At 61.1% G+C, this 20,600-nt stretch overlaps 1 protein-coding gene across 2 annotated transcripts; it reads left to right on the top strand.

The window, feature by feature from the left end:
• The first annotated feature begins 820 nt into the window (after nt 1-820).
• Nucleotides 821-18,660, top strand: Fasn (fatty acid synthase). Of its 2 annotated transcripts, none has more exons than XM_020187767.2 (43): nt 821-952; nt 2,200-2,334; nt 2,966-3,118; nt 4,429-4,602; nt 4,823-5,023; nt 5,129-5,251; nt 5,346-5,461; nt 5,554-5,688; nt 6,338-6,800; nt 6,912-7,099; nt 7,493-7,682; nt 8,236-8,330; nt 8,496-8,630; nt 8,706-8,909; nt 9,019-9,134; nt 9,263-9,435; nt 9,513-9,704; nt 9,772-9,852; nt 9,937-10,116; nt 10,201-10,377; nt 10,454-10,657; nt 11,143-11,447; nt 11,768-12,145; nt 12,217-12,381; nt 12,466-12,584; nt 12,672-12,826; nt 12,929-13,132; nt 13,276-13,426; nt 13,517-13,695; nt 13,775-13,894; nt 14,014-14,136; nt 14,215-14,438; nt 14,514-14,715; nt 14,855-15,006; nt 15,120-15,211; nt 15,371-15,522; nt 15,610-15,852; nt 16,148-16,336; nt 16,497-16,724; nt 16,811-17,031; nt 17,149-17,247; nt 17,388-17,639; nt 17,715-18,660. In XM_020187767.2, exons 2-43 carry the CDS (start codon nt 2,208-2,210, stop codon nt 17,850-17,852), a joined length of 7,518 nt encoding a protein of 2,505 aa, XP_020043356.1. In that variant the 5' UTR covers nt 821-952; nt 2,200-2,207; the 3' UTR covers nt 17,853-18,660. The 2 variants fall into 2 exon arrangements, with proteins under 2 accessions (XP_020043356.1, XP_020043349.1); XM_020187760.2 differs by having other exon boundaries at nt 839-952; nt 2,143-2,334.
• Nucleotides 18,661-20,600: the final 1,940 nt, after the last annotated feature.

Genomic DNA, 20,600 nt, shown 5'->3' on the forward strand with positions numbered 1-20,600 from the left:
AGGCGGGCAGAGACGCCTTTGTCCCCACCTCGCGGCGGGGGTCCCGCTCGCAGCCGGCGAGCCTGGCCCCTGCGATGACTCTGGGGCCTCCGGGGCTGTGCCGCCTGGCGACCCCGTCCCGACGTCTCGGTACACCGGGCGGCCACGGGGGCGGGGTGCCGGGAGGGTAGCACACAGGGCGGCCCGGCCAGCGGAACCCGGCCGCTTGACCGGCAGTAACCCTACCCGGTGCACCCTCGGCCGGGGTCAACGACCGCGCTTGCGCCGCGGCCCATCACCCTATCGCCTAGCAACGCCCACCCGCGCGCCGCCATTGGGCCAGCGCGAAAAGCCCCGGCGCCCGATTGGCCTCGGCGAAGAGTAGGCCACGCCCCTGGGTTCCGCGCGCGCTGCGACCGCGGCGCACAGCAGCGACGACCCGGGCCTGTCCCCCGCGTGGCCCCGGTGCAGTACCCGGTGTAATCTTCAGTGTTGCCAAGCATGCCCGCCCCGCCCGAGCGCGTCGCCCACGTGGCCCCGCCAGACAGAAGACCGCCGGGAGCGGGGGGTGCTGGGATGAGCCCCGCGCGCCCCGCGGTCTGCGCACAGGCCGGGGGCGGAGACTGAAGCAGAAGCAGGCGGGGGCTGCGCGCTCCCCAAGTTCCGGCGCGCACCCGCGCAGGGTCCGAGCCGAGGGGCGGCGCGCGCGAGCATCACCCCACCGGCGGCGGCGCGCCGGGTCCCGGGGCGCAGCCCCGACGCTCATTGGCCTGGGCGGCGCAGCCAAGCTGTCAGCCCATGTGGCGTGGCCGCGCGGGGATGGCTGCGGTTTAAATAGCGCCGGCGCGGCCTAGAGGGAGCCATAGAGACGCAGCGGCGCCCCCTCCGCTCCGCCTGCCGCGTTCCGCGCTCCGCGTTCCGCGCTCCGCGCTCGCCGCCCGCCGCCCGCCGCAGCCGCCCGCACCCAGTCCAGGTACACGGCCGCGCTCCGAGGCCCGAGCGTCCAGACGGTGTCCGAGCGCCTCGGCGGGGCGGCGAGCAGGGGCCGACTCTCCTCGGCTCCGGCCACGAAGGAGGGAGGGTGGGCGGGCAGGCGCCGACCCCCATCCTCGAGTCCACAAAGGCGCCGCCGCGCCCAGCCGACGGCCAGTTACCGGGGCATCCCGGAGGGGTTCCGCCGCCGGACCCGGGAGGGGCACGGGGAGCCAGCGCGGCAGGCGGCCGCCGTCACGTGGGTGCAGGGCCAGCCCGGTGCGGGAGGCCGGGCGCCGCGGGTCTGCGCCCGAGCCTCGTGGATGCGGGTGGTGGTGGGGGACGGGCCTTTATTGGCTTGGGGAGCCTGCTGGGGAACGCCGGGCGCGGACTTGGAAAAGCCGGGCATGCGGCCCTAGGTGTGCACGAGGCCCCGGAGGCCTCAGCGGAAGTCGCTGGACCAGCACCGCCTCGCCCTTTACGGTGAGGGTGGCGCGCGCCTCCATGCCGAACCCTCGACCGGGAGGCCTGGGTGCATTCGGCAGCTCAGGGCTCCTGGGCAGGTCCCTCAGGGACCTGAGCCGAGAGCAGAGTCTTCTGATGCCTCGGCCAGGGTACAGGGAAGCAGGCAAGCGTCCTGAGGCCTCACCTGCTCTGCACCTGGCCGAGAGTGGTGCTCCAGGTGGGATCCCGGCGACTGGCAGGGGTCAGACTTTGGCACCTATAGCACTCAGGCCTGTTCCCTCTGTGTTGTTCTCAGCCCTAGCATCTCCACTGGCCTCCACTCCCTGGCCTGAGGGCAGCGCTGGCTTCCCTGGGGCCTAAGCCAGCATGGTTTCCAGTGCCCCCAGATCACGGCTCCTTGGAGCCCTGCCTCTTTCTTTGCACTTCCCTATTCCTGGTCTGCCTTGCCTGGGATGGAGTATCCCAGGGCGCGGCAGGTAGCCGGAAGGCCTGCCAGAGGTTGTACACCTCCAGCTGATTACTGTGCTGGGAAAGCGGGGAGGGACTCAGGCAGTTAGGCACAGTGGGGTCATCCTAGGTCAGTACCTTGAGCAGAAAGGGTCAGGGCCCCAAAGGGGGCAGTGCCAAGCACCCCTTCCCCCACCCCCAGCACCCAGACCACCCAGTAAGTGGTGAGGGCAGGTCCTGGATCCTGAGGGTTTCCCCATGTGACTGTCCTGCTCTCAGGGGGGCAGGGAACAGCACAGCCAAGCCTGGGCAGCACTGCCACTGCCCTCCCTGCAGGAGGAGCCATGGAGGAAGTTGTGATTGCCGGCATGTCCGGGAAGCTGCCTGAATCTGAGAACCTGGAGGAGTTCTGGGCTAACCTCATCAATGGTGTGGACATGGTCACAGATGATGACCGGCGGTGGAAGGCGGGTGAGTAGTTGCAGAGGTACCTGCTCTGGGGGGCAGGGCAGCAGGGGAAGTTCTTGAGGCTCTCCTGCAGGTACTTCCTGCAGATAGGTGCAATGAAGGGTCCTTGCACATTCTCAAGTCTGAGGGCCAAATAGGCCCTGGTGACTTGGTGGATATTGCAGTGAGGGTACCAGAGCCCTGCCAGGCCAAGGGGACTGGGCCCTCCTGACTGTGCTATTCCTGACCTGTGCACCCAGCTGGCAGGCTGCTCTGGCCCTTGCTGTGATTCTCACGCCCAGTGGGTTTGCTGCAGAGCAGCTCTACCTGATGGACTGGTGTGAGTCAGTGTGGTGGGGCTGGCCCGGACAGCCTTGGGTCAGGCAGAGGGTCTCCCAGCTAGGATCAGTGCAAGCAAGGGGATGGTCCCCAGCCTCATCCAACAGGCTCTGCTCTGGACCCTACCTAACACAGGTGTTCTTGGGGGGTCCTTCTTAGAGGTGAGGCTGGGGTCACTAAGTCCTGCATTGGAGGCCATTCCCCAGGGAGCTTTCCCCAAGTAGCATGGACTCCTTGAGTCCATCTTGGCTCCAGGGGCTAGAGATACCCCACAAGCACTTCTTTCAGGGGGAAAAGTACCTGCCTTGTTCCACAGGGCTCTATGGGCTGCCCAGACGGGCTGGCAAGCTGAAGGACCTATCCAAGTTCGACGCCTCCTTCTTTGGGGTACACCCCAAACAGGCTCACACAATGGATCCCCAGCTCCGGCTGCTCCTGGAGGTTGCCTATGAGGCCATCGTGGATGGAGGTGGGTTGTGGAGATTGCTGGTGGCCACTTGGGGCCCTGTAGGGAAAGAACCTGTGTCTAGGGTTCTCACTGTCTCTAGAACATGGAGGGACAAGGGTCAGGATGCAGCTCATTGGGTTCTATCCTTAGCACCACAAAAGGCTATCTTTTTTTGTGCCAATGCTAAGGATATCTTTTTTTATGACAAGGATATCTTTTGGCACTAAGACACCATGAGCTCAGGAGAGTGTGGTGTAAGCCTACCTTTTCCCTGGTCCTGTCCCCAGTCTGGCCCTGATCTGGGCCAATGGCTCAGACCTGATCTGGGCAGGTCACAGTTTCACAACTGTCAGTGGCATCCAAGGCGCGCCCTGTCACCCCAGTTTCCTCACTCTGGTGTCTGGCAGTTCTTTGGGTGAGGGCGGGACTGACAGCAGAGCAGATAGCTCTGGGGGGTCACAGAGCAGATAGCTTCCTGCTTTGGGATGGCTGGCCTGGCCCGAGGAGCCTGGCACTTTCCATGTGTCAGGTTGTTTCCACTTGACAGACCTGACTTGTAGGTGCCTCGAGTCCACTGTCTCTTTCCTGGACCCTGCTGCCTAGGGCATGACCTGGCCTTCCCTTGGGCTAGAAGGCCCCCAGGGGGTGGCCAGTGTGGGGTTGTGAGGGTAGGCCTTGGGTCAATAGGTGCCAGCTGGGCCTAGCATTGCCCTGAAGCTCTCCAGGGTTCACATAACCCATCGGGGGTGCAGTGGGCCAATGAGGGGAGGCATTCTGGCAGCCTCCCTGGCAAGGCCTGTGCCTCAGGCCCTTCCAGCTGCCCAGGCTCCACCCAGAGGCCTAGAGGCCTTGGCACAGCTCCCTGGGGGCTGCACATTGTCCCTTCTCCCTTCCTAGCCTGGACACTCAGCCTTTGTCTCCTACATCTCCTTATCATCGTCCATCTCAGGGCGGGCTGCCCTTGGTGCTGGTGTGCTCATTGGCCAGCTGGTTCATCAGACCTGCCAGTGACACCAGGGGCCAAGGGAGTTGCCTGAGGACAATGCTGTCCTCTGTCCTTCCTGTGACTGCCTCTGACTATTGTCTGACCTAGACCTTGGGGGCCCCTCTGTGTCCCATTTCCTTTGTGACCTGGTTCTTGGTTCTCAGCCCTACCTGGGCTGGCTGCCCGCTTCTGTCAGCCCCTACCCTATCCCTCCCTGCACCATGCCTTGCCCTGCTCAGACCCCTTCCAGAGCCTGCTGGGATGGAGCCCCTCTCACCCCCAGCCCATCAGGCTGAGGCCTGAGGCCTCCATTCCCAGAGCTGGGCCTGATTGCTGCTTCTGGTAGGCATCAACCCGGCCTCGCTCCGAGGAACGCACACTGGCGTCTGGGTGGGTGTGAGTGGCTCCGAGGCTTCGGAGGCCCTGAGCCGAGATCCTGAGACCCTCTTGGGCTACAGCATGGTGGGCTGCCAGCGGGCAATGATGGCCAACCGGCTCTCTTTCTTCTTTGACTTCAAAGGTGGGTTTATCCCTGGACCTTTTTGGGGGTGGTGGGCAGCATGGCCTGGCCCTGGGTCTTAGACTCCTCCCGCTGAGCAGATACCACACGAGGCATGACCCAGCCTGCATGTGTGCATCCATCTGGATGACCCTTCTGATCTCAGACCACCTTGTCCCTGGGGAGGGCCACTGAGGTGCTGGAGGGCAGTCTGGCATCTGCCTCTTGCTTCTGCCTGTAGGGCCCAGCATTGCCCTGGACACAGCCTGCTCCTCCAGCTTGCTGGCGCTACAGAATGCTTACCAGGCCATCCGCAGTGGGGAGTGCCCCGCTGCCCTCGTGGGCGGCATCAACGTGCTTCTGAAGCCCAACACGTCTGTGCAGTTCATGAAGCTGGGCATGCTCAGCTCTGAGGGCACCTGCAAGTCTTTCGACAGCGCGGGTGAGGGCAGCAGGACGGCCTAGGCGGAGCCCCCAACTCCAGTTTACACTCCGCAGGGCGGGGCCCAGGCAGCTAAGCCCCTGCTGAGACGCTGCTCTGTTTCAGGGGATGGGTATTGCCGTGCAGAGGCCGTGGTGGCCGTCCTGCTGACCAAGAAGTCTCTGGCCCGGCGGGTGTATGCCACTGTCCTGAATGCTGGCACCAATACAGACGGTTGCAAGGAACAAGGTGGGCGTTGGTGACCTGTGGGGAGGGGGAGTCTGCCAGTCCACAAGGTGGGGGCAAAGAGTGCTGACCCCTAACACCTCCTCCCCCACCACAGGTGTGACCTTCCCCTCTGGGGAGGCCCAGGAGGTGCTCATCCGCTCCCTGTACCAGCCGGGCGGTGTGGCCCCCGAGTCCCTGGAGTACATTGAAGCCCATGGTACAGGCACCAAGGTGAAGACACTCCACCCAGCCCATGCCTGTGCCTCCCCAGCCCCACTAGAGAGGCTCCTGGCTGGAGTCTTGACGTCCCCCATCCCCTATAGGTGGGCGACCCCCAGGAACTGAACGGCATCGTCCGGGCCCTGTGTACCTCCCGCCAAGACCCTCTGTTAATTGGGTCCACCAAGTCCAACATGGGGCACCCCGAACCTGCATCCGGGCTCGCGGCCTTATCCAAAGTGAGCAGCTGGGGTCTGGGAGTCCCCTCTTCCTGGATAGCACCATGTCCACCACAGGCTTTCTTGTGGTGCCTTAGTTTCCTGTTTGCCCCGTCCCAACCCCTGCGAGCTGTGCTGTAGGCTGGGGGGCAGGGAGAACAGGAGCCTGCCGTCATGGTATGTTCCCTGTGGATATCTTGCTGAGCTGTTTTGTGGGGCTCAGCCAGAGGGAGCAACTGAGATGGTGATGGGAAGGGCCTCAGGACACAGCTGGACAGGCAGGTAGGAACCTACTTAGCCGGCCAGTGCAGCACATTGGGAAGACATTGAGCCACCTTCCACTCCGGGATGCCCCCACTTGCCTCCTGCCCCTGCCCATCCCTACTTCCTGACCAACCAGCTAAGCCCAGGGGCCTTCAGTCTGGCCACGCAGTAGGGACTGGCATGGTGGTCTGTCTGAGAGTTGTGTCCAGGTCCACGAGCCTGTTAACCTGACCCCATCGAGCTGGGGCACAACAGGAACCCAGTGAGGTTGAGAGGGGGCGGGTCTTGTGCCCAGGGGCACAGTACGTAGTGCTAAGCCAAGGGGGGCCCGTAGGCTGGTGATGTGGGCTTCTGGGTGCTGCACCCTGCTGGGGTCAGCTGCCTAAACCATGTGCTCTGGCTGCAGGTGCTGCTGTCCCTGGAGCATGGGCTCTGGGCCCCCAACCTGCACTACCACAGCCCCAACCCTGAGATCCCAGCCCTGAGTGATGGGCGGCTGCAGGTGGTAGACCAGCCCCTGCCCATCCGTGGTGGCAATGTGGGCATCAACTCCTTTGGCTTTGGAGGCTCCAATGTGCACGTCATTCTCCAACCCAACACACAGCCACCGCCTGCACCTGCCCCCCACGGCACCCTGCCCCGTCTGCTGCGGGCCAGTGGACGCACCGCAGAAGCCGTGCAGACCCTGCTGGAGCAGGGCCTGCGGCACAGCCAGGACTTGGCCTTCGTGAGCATGCTCAATGACATTGCAGCCACCCCTGTGGCCGCCATGCCCTTCAGGGGCTATGCGGTGCTGAGTGTTGAGGACAGTGGCCAGGAAGTACAGCAGGTGTCCTCTGGCGAGCGCCCACTCTGGTTCATCTGCTCCGGTGAGCCCACCCCACACCCTCAAGCGGGCCCTCGGTTGGTCCTGGAAGGGTGGGCACGTGGGCTAGCCAGAGTGCTGTTGCGTCCTTGGCCCTGATGAGCTCTCTGGACAGGCATGGGCACCCAGTGGCACGGGATGGGGCTCAGCCTCATGCGCCTGGGCGGCTTCCGCGACTCCATCCTGCGCTCTGACGAGGCCTTGAAGCCGTTTGGAGTGAAGGTGTCCGGCCTGCTGCTGAGCACAGATGAGAGCACCTTTGATGACATTGTGCATGCCTTTGTGGGCCTCACGGCCATCCAGGTGAGGCACCTGCCTAGTGCCAGGTCTGGGGTCCTTGGCGCTTCCGTCAACGACAGAGCTTTCCCTGGGAACCAGTCACCAGGGCCGCTTGTTCCTGACCCTGTCCAATCCATGGGCACAGCGTGCCTTTTTCTGGGAAGAGCCTTGTGCTAGCACAAGTCTGGGGAAAGGGAGGGCTTCCCAGGAATCCTGACACCAGGCTGGGGGTCCCCCAGAGAGACCTGGGCATGCTGGGCTCTGGAGCCGGGTAGCCTGGGAGAGCAGCAGGACTACAGGTGGTGGTGGCTGCTGGGGCCAGGAGACCACCCATTGCAGCACTGTTGGGGATGGTCAGCCTGGCAGCCCAGGGCCCAGCCTGACATGGCCTATCTTCCCCCCTGCCCTGGTCTCCAGATTGCTCTCATAGACCTGCTGACCTCTGTGGGCCTGAGACCTGATGGCATCATTGGGCACTCCCTGGGGGAGGTGGCCTGTGGCTATGCCGATGGCTGTCTTTCCCAGGAGGAGGCTGTACTTGCAGCCTACTGGAGAGGCCAGTGCATCAAGGAGGCCCACCTCCCTGCTGGCTCCATGGCAGCTGTGGGTAGGTGTTGCCCTGGGGTCCCCTATCCCCTTCCTCCATGGGCTCTCAGGTCTTTCTGGTGAGGGGGGGCTTCTTTCCTGCCACCCTGAAAAGAAAGACTAGCTTCCTGGTGGAAGAGGTGAGGGTGCAGGGGTGGGAGCCACACTGCTCAGGCCCCCTGTTCCCCGGAGCGCACAGGCCTGAGCTTAACCAACGTGGAGATGAAGCCCATAGGTAAAAGTTGTGGACTGATGCCCATTTATAAGTTGTCGGGGCTGTGGTCCAGCCCTGGAGGCTCAGGGCAGTAAGGCTAAGGTCCCTGGTGGCCCCTGTGGGGCTGCACAGTGACCAGGCCTTGGGTGTCACTTCTGAGTTGAGACTTGGCTCCCTGCCCAGTGACATCTACACTTCAGAGCAGATGCAGCAGGGTGAAAGCCTTGGGAAGGCCCGTTCCGAGGCTGTCATTATGCCATCTCCTGTCATTAAATTAATGCCTCTGGCCCAGGCAGTGTCTCCCTGATCAGGGTGGGAGGACTGGGACTTGGCCACCCTCTGAGGCCAGCTCTGCTCACAGGCTTGACCTGGGAGGAGTGTAAACAGCGCTGCCCCCCTGGCATCGTGCCTGCCTGCCACAACTCTGAAGACACAGTGACCATCTCCGGACCTCAGGTAGGCCCTGCGGCCCAGGCAGGACTTTTGTCCCCTGCGCTTGCCCTGGTGGTGGGTTTCACTTGTCCCCCAGGCCTTCCGTCTCACCTACACTGACACCTGAACCAGGTGGACGGCATGGGTGGGTGCCTGACCCACCTTTGGCCACCTCCGCTGGTACCCTAGGCCGCCATGACTGAGTTCGTGGAGCAGCTAAAGCAGGAGGGTGTGTTTGCCAGGGAGGTGCGAACCGGGGGCATCGCTTTTCACTCCTACTTCATGGACGCCATTGCCCCGACGCTACTGCAGGCTCTCAAAAAGGTGGGCGCTGACCACACGCACGGCTCCTGAGGGCGAGGGCAACCTGGCTGGGTGCTGACCAGCTCCTGTGTGCAGGTGATCCGGGAGCCGCGGCCTCGCTCAGCTCGCTGGTTCAGCACCTCCATCCCTGAGGCTCAATGGCAGGGCGAGCTGGCCCGCACGTCCTCAGCCGAGTACAACGTCAACAACTTGGTGAGCCCTGTGCTCTTCCAAGAGGCTTTGTGGCACATCCCTGAGCATGCAGTGGTGCTGGAGATCGCGCCCCATGCCCTGCTGCGGGTACGTAACCTCTCAGCCCAGAGCAGGCCACGTGGACCTGCCAGTCACTGGCCAGGGTGGGGGCAGCATGGAGGAAGTCAGAGCCTAGCCCCTCGCTACTCTGCCCCAGGCTGTCCTGAAGCGGGGTGTGAAGCCGAGCTGTACCATCATCCCGCTGATGAAGAAAGACCATAAGGACAACTTGGAGTTCTTCCTCACCAACCTTGGCAAGCTGCACCTCACAGGGTGGGTCTCCCCTCATTCTGATGCTTCCCTGGCCGCTTGGCCATCTTAGGGGACAGAGGGGGGAGTTATGTATGTTTCAGAGCCCCTAGGGCCAGGAGATCGCTCATACCTCCCTTTCCCTGTGCCAGCATCGATGTCAACCCTAATGCCTTGTTCCCGCCTGTGGAGTTCCCGGCTCCTCGAGGTACCCCTCTCATCTCCCCCCATATCAAGTGGGACCACAGTCAGACCTGGGATGTGCCAGCTTCAGAGGACTTCCCCAATGGTTCCAGCTCCTCGTCTGCCACCGTCTACACCATCGGTGAGTTGGGCACTTTGGTGGGTGGATTCCTTCTCCCAGGCTTGCAGGCAAGTGCTGAGGCCTATTCCTGCCTGCAGATGCCAGCTCCGAGTCTCCTGACCACTACCTGGTGGACCACCGCATCGATGGCCGTGTCATCTTCCCTGCCACTGGCTACCTTTGCCTGGTGTGGAGGACACTGGCTCGTGCCCTGGGTCTGGCCCTGGAGCAGACACCTGTAGTGTTTGAGGATGTGACACTACACCAGGCCACCATCCTGCCCAAGACAGGTGAGAGTGCCACAACGGGGAGGCTGGGGGTGGCTGTTGACTTGGCTCTGACCCTGCTGCTCCACAGGGACCATGCTGCTGGAGGTGCGGCTGCTGGAGGCCTCCCACACCTTCGAGGTGTCTGAGAATGGCAATCTGATAGTGAGCGGTGAGTAGGACCAGCCAGGCTGACAAGACTGGGGAAAACCAGCTCAGCCCACACTCAAGCCCTCTTGTTTACTCCCCCTGGCAGGGCAAGTGTACCAGTGGGAGAGCCCCGATCCTAAGTTCTTTGACCATCCTGAAGACCTGAGCCCTGCCACGCCTACATCCGCCTCCTTCTTGGCTCAGGCTGACATATACAAGGAGCTGCGGCTGCGTGGCTATGACTATGGCCTCCACTTCCAGGGTGTCCTTGAGGCCAGCCTCGAAGGTGGGCAAGAGCACCCTGATGTCCTCACGTGTGCCACCAGGGGTTGTGCTCCACGGCCAGGGCTAACCAGCTCCTCTGCTACAGGTGACTCAGGCAAGCTGCTCTGGAAGAACAACTGGGTGAGCTTCCTGGACACGATGCTGCAGATGTCCATCCTGGGCATGAGCCAGCGCAGTCTGCGCCTGCCCACCCGCATTGCTGCCATTCACATTGACCCTGCCGCCCATCTGCAGAAGGTGTATGCACTGCAGGGCACCCAAGGTAGCGCCAGTTCCCAGCCCCCTGCGTGCACATCCCCAGCTAGGTACTGTCCACGCTCACCAGTCTGTCCCCTCAGTGGCCAACGTGGTGGTGAACCATTGTCTGAGCATGACGGTGGCTGGTGGTGCCCGCATCTCACGGCTACACACGTCGGTGGCCCCACGGCGGCAGCAGGAGCAGATGGTGCCCATCCTGGAGAAGTTCTGTTTCACACCCCACGTGGAGGTCGGGTGCCTGTCTGAGAGCACCACCCTGCAGGAGGAACTGCAGCTATGCAAGGGTAAGGCCCTGCCAGGCCCACACACCTGCTGGTGCTTCTGGCAACAGGGAGGCAGCCCTTCACTTAACCACATTCTAGCTTTGCAGCCCCTCTCCATGTGGACTCCAGCATGCCTCGCCTCACTTCTCTGTCGTTGTCCTTGCTAATTGTCCCCTTTCCTTTTTTTTAAAAATTATTTTATTGTGGTGGTGGGGATTGAACCCATGGTCTTGCACATGCTAGGCAAGCATTCCACCACCAGGGGGCTGTACGCTGGCCAGGGCCTACAAGGCTGACCCCTTGGATTCACACAGCTATCTGCCATGCCCCAGGCTTGCAGGTGGGAAATGGTGCACTGAGCCCTCCTGGGCACAGCAGCCTCACCACCTGCCTTTGGTTTGTCCAGCTGTTTGCTCATGTGTGGGCAGGTCAGGCAGTGGGTCCCTGGGAGGCTGCTGAGGAACTTGGGGAACTTCTCCCCTCCCCTTCTCCCTTCCCCTCCCCAGGACTGATACAGGCACTGCAGAGCAAGGCAGCACAGCAGGGGCTGAAGATGGCAGTGCCTGGGCTGGATGCAGCCCAGGCCCTCCGGGAGTCCCCACAGCAAGGGCTGCCCCAGCTGCTTGCGGCTGCCTGCCAGCTGCAACTCAATGGGAACCTGCAGCTGGAGCTGGGACAGACACTGGCCCAGGAGAAAGTCTTGCTGTCGGAGGACCCCCTAGTCTGTGGGCTCCTCAACTCCCAGGCACTCAAGGCCTATGTGGACACAGCCCTGGAGAACCTGCCCAGCCTCAAGATAAAGGTGGTAGAGGTAGGTGGCGGGCAGGGCAACTGGTGGTATGTGGGTGGGTCCAGGACAAAGTCACACTGTCTTCAGGCTTTGGTCTGTTTTACCCTGAAAAATCATGGGAACACCCTCCCCACCACCAGCCCAGCATAAGAAACCGGTATTGAGAAGTCAAGGCTCAGAGTAAGAGGGCTGACCCTGTGCTCTAAGCAAGAATACTAGAGACTAGGAGTGGAGCAGGCAACTGGCTGACCAGCAGGGCTGAGCAGCCCCTGGAACAGGCACACAGTCCTGGTTGTGTCCCCTGCCTGATGGCAACTGCTTCAAAACACTGTTCCGCCTAGGTGCTGGCTGGCGAGGGTCACCTGTATTCCCGCATCCCGGCACTGCTCAACACCCAGCCCATGATGCAGCTGGACTACACAGCCACTGACCGCTATCTGGAGGCCACCCAGGCCAAGCTGCAGCAACATGGCATTGCCCAGAGCCAGTGGGACCCCATGGACCCTGCCCCTAGCAGCCTGAGTGCAGCTGACCTCCTGGTGTGCAACTGTGCATTGGCCACCCTGGGGGACCCAGCCTTGGCCCTAGCCAACATGGTAGCTGCCCTCAAGGAGGGTGGCTTCCTGCTGCTGCACACCGTGCTCAGAGGGCACACCCTTGGGGATACTCTGGCCTTTGTCACCTCCGAGCCACAGCACGGGCCCAGCCTCCTGACTCAGGTACTGCCGCTGGTCCTGTGGGGGCCGGGTGAGGGTTGAGCTGGCTGGTCGCTGACCCCCCTCACACACAGGATGAGTGGGAGAATCTGTTTTTGAGGACATCGCTGCACCTTGTGGGCCTGAAGAAGTCGTTCTATGGTTCTGTGCTCTTCCTGTGCCGCCGGCCTGCCCCACGGGAGAGCCCCATCTTCCTGCCTGTGGAGGATACCAGCTTCCGATGGGTGGACTCTCTAAAGGTCAGGCCCCAGGGACTGGCTGCTCTGCCCTGGCACAGCACAGCCAGGATCCTCCCAGAAACCGAACCTCTCCTTGTCCCGCAGAACATTCTGACTGAGTCGTCTTCTCAGCCTGTGTGGCTAACAGCAGTGGACTGCCCCACCTCAGGTGTGGTGGGCTTGGTGAACTGTCTCCGCAAAGAGCCTGGTGGGCACCGGATTCGGTAGGAGAGAGCTACCTGCTGAGCTGTGCCTGTCCTTCCCTGCTCTGCCCCGCCCCCCGCCCATTCACAACCTCTGTCTGCCCACAGGTGCATCCTGCTGTCCAACCTCAGCAGTGCCTCACACATCCCCAAGATGGAACCCAACTCTGCAGAGCTGCAGAAAGTGCTGGCAGACGACCTGGTGATGAACATATATCGCGATGGAGCCTGGGGTGCCTTTCGCCACTTTCCCCTGGAGCAGGGTGAGCCCCATTGCCACCTGTCTCTGCCAGACTGAGAAGAAGGGGGCCTGAGGACCCTAGCTGTGTAGGCCTTGTGGCAGCCCTGCTTCCTGTTGCCCCCAGACAAGCCTGAGGAGCAGACCGCACACGCTTTCGTGAATGTCCTCACCCGGGGAGACCTTGCCTCCATCCGCTGGGTCTGCTCTCCTCTGAGACATGCCCAACCCTCCAGCCCCAGGGAGCAGCTCTGCACTGTCTACTACGCCTCACTCAACTTCCGAGACATCATGCTAGCCACGGGCAAACTGTCCCCTGATGCCATCCCAGGTGCCAGCCAGTACGGGTCCTTGGTGGAATGGGATGGGTTGGATGGGGACACGGCCACAGCAGCCTCCACATGAATGCCCTGCCCTGCCACCCCTCTTGCGGAGGGACGGTGCTCTGACAAGAGGCCGCCCGTTTGCCTGCAGGGAAATGGGCCACGCGGGACTGCATGCTGGGCATGGAGTTCTCAGGCCGTGACGCCCGGGGCCGGCGTGTGATGGGTCTGGTGCCTGCTGAAGGCCTGGCCACCTCAGTCCTGCTGTCACCTGACTTCCTCTGGGATGTGCCCTCCAGCTGGTAAGTGAGCCGGGCTGCAGCCAGGGACCACAGGACCACAGGACGTTGGCTAGTGCCTAGGCCTGAGCTGGTCCCGTGCTGTGTCCTCAGGACCCTGGAGGAAGCAGCTTCTGTGCCTGTCGTCTACACCACCGCCTATTATGCACTGGTGGTGCGCGGACGGGTGCGGCACAGGGAGACGGTGCTCATCCACTCAGGCTCGGGGGGTGTGGGCCAGGCCGCCATCGCCATTGCCCTCAGCCTTGGCTGCCGCGTCTTCACCACTGTGGGTAAGGACCCTGCGCCTCTAAGTCCCCAGGCCTCCCTGGACCCCGAGGCCCAAGCTCACCCGGGCCCTCTGCCCGCCAGGCTCTGCTGAGAAGCGGGCATACCTCCAAGCCAGGTTCCCCCAGCTCGAGGACACCAGCTTTGCCAACTCCCGGGACACGTCGTTTGAGCAGCACGTGCTTCGGCACACGGGTGGCAAGGGTAAGTGTCCTGCCCCACTGCCCCAAGATGCTCGGGGAGGCTAGCCTGGTAGGGCCCGGGGCTTAGGGGCAGGTTTATGGTCCGTGTGTTGTAAGGTGAGGGCCTTTCTCCTGCCCCAGGCGTCGACCTGGTCCTCAACTCCCTCGCGGAAGAGAAGCTTCAGGCCAGTGTGAGGTGCCTGGCTCAGCATGGCCGCTTCCTGGAGATCGGGAAATTTGACCTTTCTAACAACCATCCACTGGGTGAGGCTGGCAGCTCCGGGGCGGGTGGCAGGGCACAGGTGGGCAGTGGCCATCAGTGAGCATGCCCCTCCCACTTAGGCATGGCCATCTTCCTGAAGAATGTCACCTTCCATGGGATCCTGCTGGATGCGCTCTTCGAGGAGGCCAGTGCTGACTGGCGGGAAGTGGCGGCACTGCTTCAGTCTGGCATCCGTGACGGGGTGGTGCAGCCCCTCAAGTGCACCGTATTCCCCAAGGCCCAGGTGGAGGATGCCTTCCGCTACATGGCCCAGGGGAAGCACATCGGCAAAGTCCTCATCCAGGTGAGGGGAGGCCCGGGCACCCAGTTCTAGCCCAGGGGGGAGGAGGAGTGTCTGAGTGGCTTCCTTTGGCTGCAGGTGCGTGAGGAGGAGCTGGAGGCCGTGCTGCCAGGGGCACAGCCCACCTTGATGTCTGCCATCTCCAAGACCTTCTGCCCCGCCCACAAGAGCTATGTCATCACTGGTGGCCTGGGCGGCTTTGGCCTTGAGCTGGCCCAGTGGCTCACGCTGCGGGGGGCCCAGAGGCTGGTGCTGACCTCTCGCTCAGGAATCCGCACAGGTGAGTAAGCAAGAGTACCTGAGGAGCCAGCCAGGTGGGGACACATGCCAGCCCCTACTTCTGAGCCTTGGAAGGGCTGGGGGCTAATCCCCATCCCCTAGCCCAGCCCAACCCAGTTCCACCACCTCCTGTCCTGCAGGCTACCAGGCCAAACAGGTCCATGAGTGGAGGCGGCAGGGCTTGCAAGTGCTGGTATCCACCAGTGATGCCAGCTCACTGGAGGGGGCCCGAGCCCTCATTGCTGAGGCAGCACAGCTCGGGCCTGTCGGCGGCATCTTCAACCTGGCCATGGTGAGGGAAGCCTGGGCACAAGCTGCCTCCAAAGACCGAGACGGGGATGGGGGTGGCACAGAGTGGGGTGGAGCCCCAGAACGACAGCAGGAGCTGAGATACCTTCTCCCCAGGTTTTGAGAGATGCCATGCTAGAGAACCAGAACCCAGAGCTCTTCCAGGATGTCAACAAGCCCAAGTACAGTGGCACCCTGAACCTGGACAGGTGGGTGACCCTGCTTGTGCTGGTCTTTGCCAGGTCCGAGGGGCCTGGGGAGCCCAGACTGTGGTGCCAGTGGCCTTCTCTGGCCTCTCCAGTGGGTGGCAGGGGCAGGAGGGGGTCCTGGGCCTAACAGCTGGCAGAGAGTGATATAAGCGCCCACAGGGTAACCCGGGAAGCCTGCCCCGAGCTGGACTACTTTGTGGCCTTCTCCTCAGTGAGCTGTGGACGCGGCAACGCCGGCCAGAGTAACTATGGGTTTGCCAACTCCACCATGGAGCGCATATGCGAGCAGCGTCGGCATGATGGCCTCCCAGGTGTGCCTCACCCCTGTGCATGGCTGCCCCTGCCCTGCAGCTGCCCTGTTCCCCCAACCCCTCACCCTTTGGCCCTCTTGCCTGCAGGCCTCGCCGTGCAGTGGGGTGCCATTGGTGACGTGGGCATTGTTCTGGAGGCAATGGGCACTAATGACACAGTCATCGGCGGCACATTGCCACAGCGCATCACCTCCTGCCTGGAAGTGCTGGACCTCTTCCTGAACCAGCCCCATGCTGTCCTGAGCAGCTTCGTGCTGGCTGAGAAGACTGTGTCCCGTGGGGATGGCGAAGGGCAGCAGGACCTGGTGAAGGCCGTGGCACACATCCTGGGTGAGCTCCATCAGTGGGAACTCTCTCCCAGGGCACTGGCACCAGGATGCTCCACTCAGCTGACGGATCTCTGAGCCTCAGTTTACCTGTGTAGAAAGGGGCAAGTTACTGAGGTTTATATACCACAGTGAGCCGGTGTGACGGCTGCAGACATGCTAGTGGGTGGCCGTGGTGGTGGTTCAGGGAGATGCACAGACAGACCCACCCTAAGCCTAGCATCCCAGCCTCTGCTTGGTGCCCACTCAGACCATCTCCATACCCCCTCCCAAATCATGACCAGTCCCCTCTTTCCCAGGCATCCGTGACCTGGCAGGTATCAACCTGGACAGTTCACTGGCAGACCTGGGCCTGGATTCGCTCATGGGCGTGGAGGTACGCCAGACACTGGAGCGCGAGCATGATCTGGTGCTGTCCATGCGTGAGGTGAGGCAGCTCACACTTCGGAAGCTACAGGAGCTGTCCTCCAAAACTGCTGGGGCCACCGGTGCGTACAACAGTGTGACAGGCTGTTGGGGGGGCATCTGGCACTAGGTGAGCAGCGCCCCTTCCTGAGAGCATTGTGGGACCTAGGGCTCTTGCACCAGCAGGCTTATGCATGTGTCCCTGTGCGTGTCCTGCGTCTGGCATTTACCCTGTCCTCACAGATCTGACGGACCCCAAAGCCCAGAACAGTCCAGCCTGGCAGCAGGCCCAGCTGAACCTGAGCTCCCTGCTGGTAAACCCTGAGGGTCCCACTCTGATGCGGCTGAACTCTGTGCAGAGCTCTGAACGGCCACTGTTCCTAGTGCACCCAATTGAGGGCTCTACTACCGTGTTTCACAGCCTGGCCGCCAAGCTCAGCATGCCCACCTATGGCCTACAGTGCACCCGAGGTATGGCACCCACGTCTCACGTGAGTCACAGCTCGGCAGAGCCCAGGCCCCTCCCACCTGCTGACTCCTCCATGTTGCCGTTACAGCCGCACCGCTGGACAGCATTCAGAGCCTGGCTGCCTACTACGTCGACTGCATCAGGCAGGTGCAGCCCGAGGGGCCCTACCGCGTGGCTGGATACTCCTATGGTGCCTGCGTGGCTTTTGAGATGTGCTCCCAGCTGCAGGCCCAGCAGGGCCCGACCCCCACCCACAACAGCCTCTTCCTGTTTGATGGCTCACACGCCTATGTGCTAGCCTACACCCAGGTGAGGGCTGGGCCTGGGCTCCCCATCCCGCACCCTGGCTTTGGATTGGCCTTTCCTGGGAAGGTCTTAGCCACAGCCACCTGGGTATTTGCTGCAGCAGCCCTTCTCCCTCCACAGAGCTACCGTGCTAAGATGACATCAGGCTGCGAGGCCGAGGCCGAGGCCGAGGCTATATGCTTCTTTGTGCAACAGTTCACTGACGTAGAGCACAGCAGGGTGAGCCAGCATCCCCAGCGCTGAGCTGAGTGGTCTCCACCCCCTGGACAAGTGGGCTTGGGGGCTGCAAGGGTGAGGACACCTCCCTGGTGGGGTTAGGGGCAGACTGCTGGCCCCTCACACGCACAGCGTTCACACAGGTGCTAGAGACCCTGCTACCGCTGAAGGGCTTGGAAGAGCGTGTAGCTGCTGCTGTGGACTTCATTACCAAGAGCCACCAGGGCCTGGACCCCCAAAAGCTGAGTTTTGCTGTCCTGTCCTTTTACCACAAGCTGCGTGCAGCTGAGCAGTACATGCCTAAGTCCAAGTACCATGGCAACGTGACGCTTCTGCGAGCCAAGACAGGTGGTGCCTATGGCGAGAACCTGGGTGCTGACTACAACCTCTCCCAGGTGAGTGGGACGGGCAGGCAGCAGTCCCTGGAGGTGGTAGGGCGGCACAGCCAGCTCACGGCCATCACTTTGCAGGTGTGTGACGGAAAGGTATCTGTGCATGTAATCGAGGGTGACCACCGCACGTTGCTGGAGGGCCAAGGCTTGGAGTCCATTATCAGTATCATCCACAGCTCCCTGGCTGAGCCACGTGTGAGTGTGCGGGAGGGCTAGACCCTGCCCGTCACCAGAGACGCTCCGATCCCCACACCTGTGCACAGGGGCCAGGGAGGGTCCTGCCGGTGGGACCCATGGCCCAGCACCGCCGCCTCCCTTGGCAGCTGCTAGAAGTAGGACCATCACACGTGTCCCACCCACCTGCCACCTGCCATGCTGGCACCAGGGGACCCCAGAGGCACTGACTCGGAGACACCCTTGTCTGTGAAGAGTCAGCATGCCCTGCGGGAACCAAGCTGAGCCTTTTCTGCCATGTGGGGCTTGCCACACTGGTTGGTTGGTTTTTCTCCATTGAAATTCTCATATTTATTGCATTGCTGGGAAGGACTCCCAGGGCTTGTTCTCCCTGTGAAGATGGCAGAAGCCACTCAGGGTAGACTTCTGGGGAGCACCGTACCCATTCTGTACGTCGCACACAGGTTGCTCTGGGCCTGCTGGCTGGAGCCCCTCTTTAGCCAGGCTCTGCTCCTGCCCACAGCAGGACAGGGCAGGAGAGGGCCAGTCTGGGGAACGAGGACCCCAGGAGGCACTGTAGCCATGGGCCCCGGGCCCTCAGTCCCCAGCATCCCGGCTGCACCCATGATGTAGGGCCAACCACTGACCCTGCGGACCGCACCGGGCAGCAAATGTTTGTGTTCATTTCCTAAGAAATGACTCAGAAGTCTGCTTGGGTTTTGGAATTTACTGTAACGGTCAGTGTAAAGAACCATGTCTGCGTAATGTTTTTATTTCTACAACAACTTGGTAAAAATGCTGCTCTTGATGCCCTTGTCCACTCCCCACGAGTAAACCACATGAGCGCTGGTCTCTGCCTTGTTTCTTTCCTCCCCTCTACCTGTGCCGTACATCCCAGTCCCACCCTGCCAAGGGGCTTACCACACCCTTCAGGCACCACCATCACCCCCGCCCTAGGGAATTGCACACACCTTGGTGTGTCTGTCCTTGGGGCTTGGGCCAAGTGGAGAGTTTGGAGTGGTGTGTCTATCTGGGCTGTACTGAAGAAGTACATTGAGGAGTAGGGGTGTGGTTCTGTGATAGAGCACTTGCTTAGCATGTGTGAGGCCTTAGGTTCCATCTCCCGCACTGACTTGGGTCACCCAGTTGTGGCTGGCACAGGGGAAGGGTGCACTGTTTATTCTGTCAGCTGATTGGGGATGAGGACCACCCCCTGGTGGGGACAAGATTTTACTTGCAGTCAGTTAATAATGATAGTTGCCAGCCCCATCTGCAAAATCTCTCCTGCAACATCTAGGCTAGAGCTAAGAAGGTCCTCCAAAGGTGACATAATGGATGAATGCAGGCCTCTATAGGACCATGCTTGAGTTGACACAAACTGACCCTCACACATGTAAAGGAGTGGAGGTTGAATGGTAGGTGAAAGGAACAGGAGAGCCCTGATCTATAAGGGCAGCCAGGCTCTGAAGGAAAGCCACCCTGGACCCTGCGAGGCAGACTGTTGTGCAGCAAGGCAGCAGCTTCCCCAGGCTGAGCGTCCAGGAGACAGTGGTACCAAGGGAGGGGGCTGTACCTGTGTGGTGTGGTCAGGACTGCAGGGAGCACCAGCACCAAGAGCTTCCATAGGGCTGGGACTTCTCCCACAGCCCCCCTGGAAGCCCTTGGGACTGAAGTAGTGGGTAATCCAAGATGACTTAACTAGTTATTAGTTATCTCTGGTCCCACCTGAAAACAGTCTTAAAAAATAAGACCCAAAGGGTTACATTTGTTCTATGTAAACTTAGAAAAAACTCAAGGAGACTTAGGTAATCTCTGGAAACATGAAAAACCAGTGTTTATGCTGGGCAAAGTAGTGCTCACCTGTAATCCCAGCAGGAGGATCTGGCCAGCCCTAGCTACACTGCAGACCCTGCCCTCCCTCCCCCCAAAAAAACCCTGGGAGTGGGGTGGTGGAAAGGCCCTGGGTTCCAGCCCCACAGGGTCCTGCTGAGACCCACAGGACCACATGAGCCTCAACTTGCAGCTTCCATAGGCTGTAGCTGGCCCCTTCTGTTGGTGGGGTAGGAAAAGGCTACTGAGTCTCATGATATCCTCCCCCCAATCCAGGGTCAGGAGCCACACTCCTGACTGGTACCCAGAAGGCTACTGCAGAGCCAAAACACTGGCTGGGCACTAGTGACTCACTCACACCTGTAATCCTAGCTACTCAGGAGGCAGAGATTAAGAGGATCCAGGCCAGCCTGGGCAAATAGTTTAAGAGACCCTATCTATCTCAAAAATGCCTAACCAAAAAAAAAAAAAAAGGGCTAGCAGAATGGCTCAAATGGTAGAGTGCCTGCCTAGCAAGCATGAGGCCTGAGTTTAAACCTCAATACCACACACCCACACACACAACAGCAATAGCAACCACCAGGAACGTGTTGATCTGCATGGGAAAACAGACAATCCATCAGTGACAAAACTGAGCTTAGAGATGCTCTGACAACAGCTTAAAACAGCCAGTGGGCCAAGGGTTCAGCTCATGTACAGCACTTGCCTAGCAAGTGATGCTAGGCCTTGGGTTTGATCCCCAGTACTGAAGAAGGAAAAAAAAGCTAAACAAGCAAAATAAAGTAGTCATCACAACATGCTTCAATGAGCAAGTAGCACATCTGCCAACAGTGAAAACAAAGTCTCATCAAAAGAACCAAATGGAAATCTTAGCAGTGAGAAATCCAAGGATGGAAATGACGGCACAATGGGTGGCTTCAGAGCAGGATAGAGAAGACAGGCAGCCAGACATCTGGGACG

The sequence above is a fragment of the Castor canadensis genome, chromosome 11 (genome assembly GCF_047511655.1).
Source record: "Castor canadensis chromosome 11, mCasCan1.hap1v2, whole genome shotgun sequence".
NCBI lineage: Eukaryota > Metazoa > Chordata > Mammalia > Rodentia > Castoridae > Castor > Castor canadensis.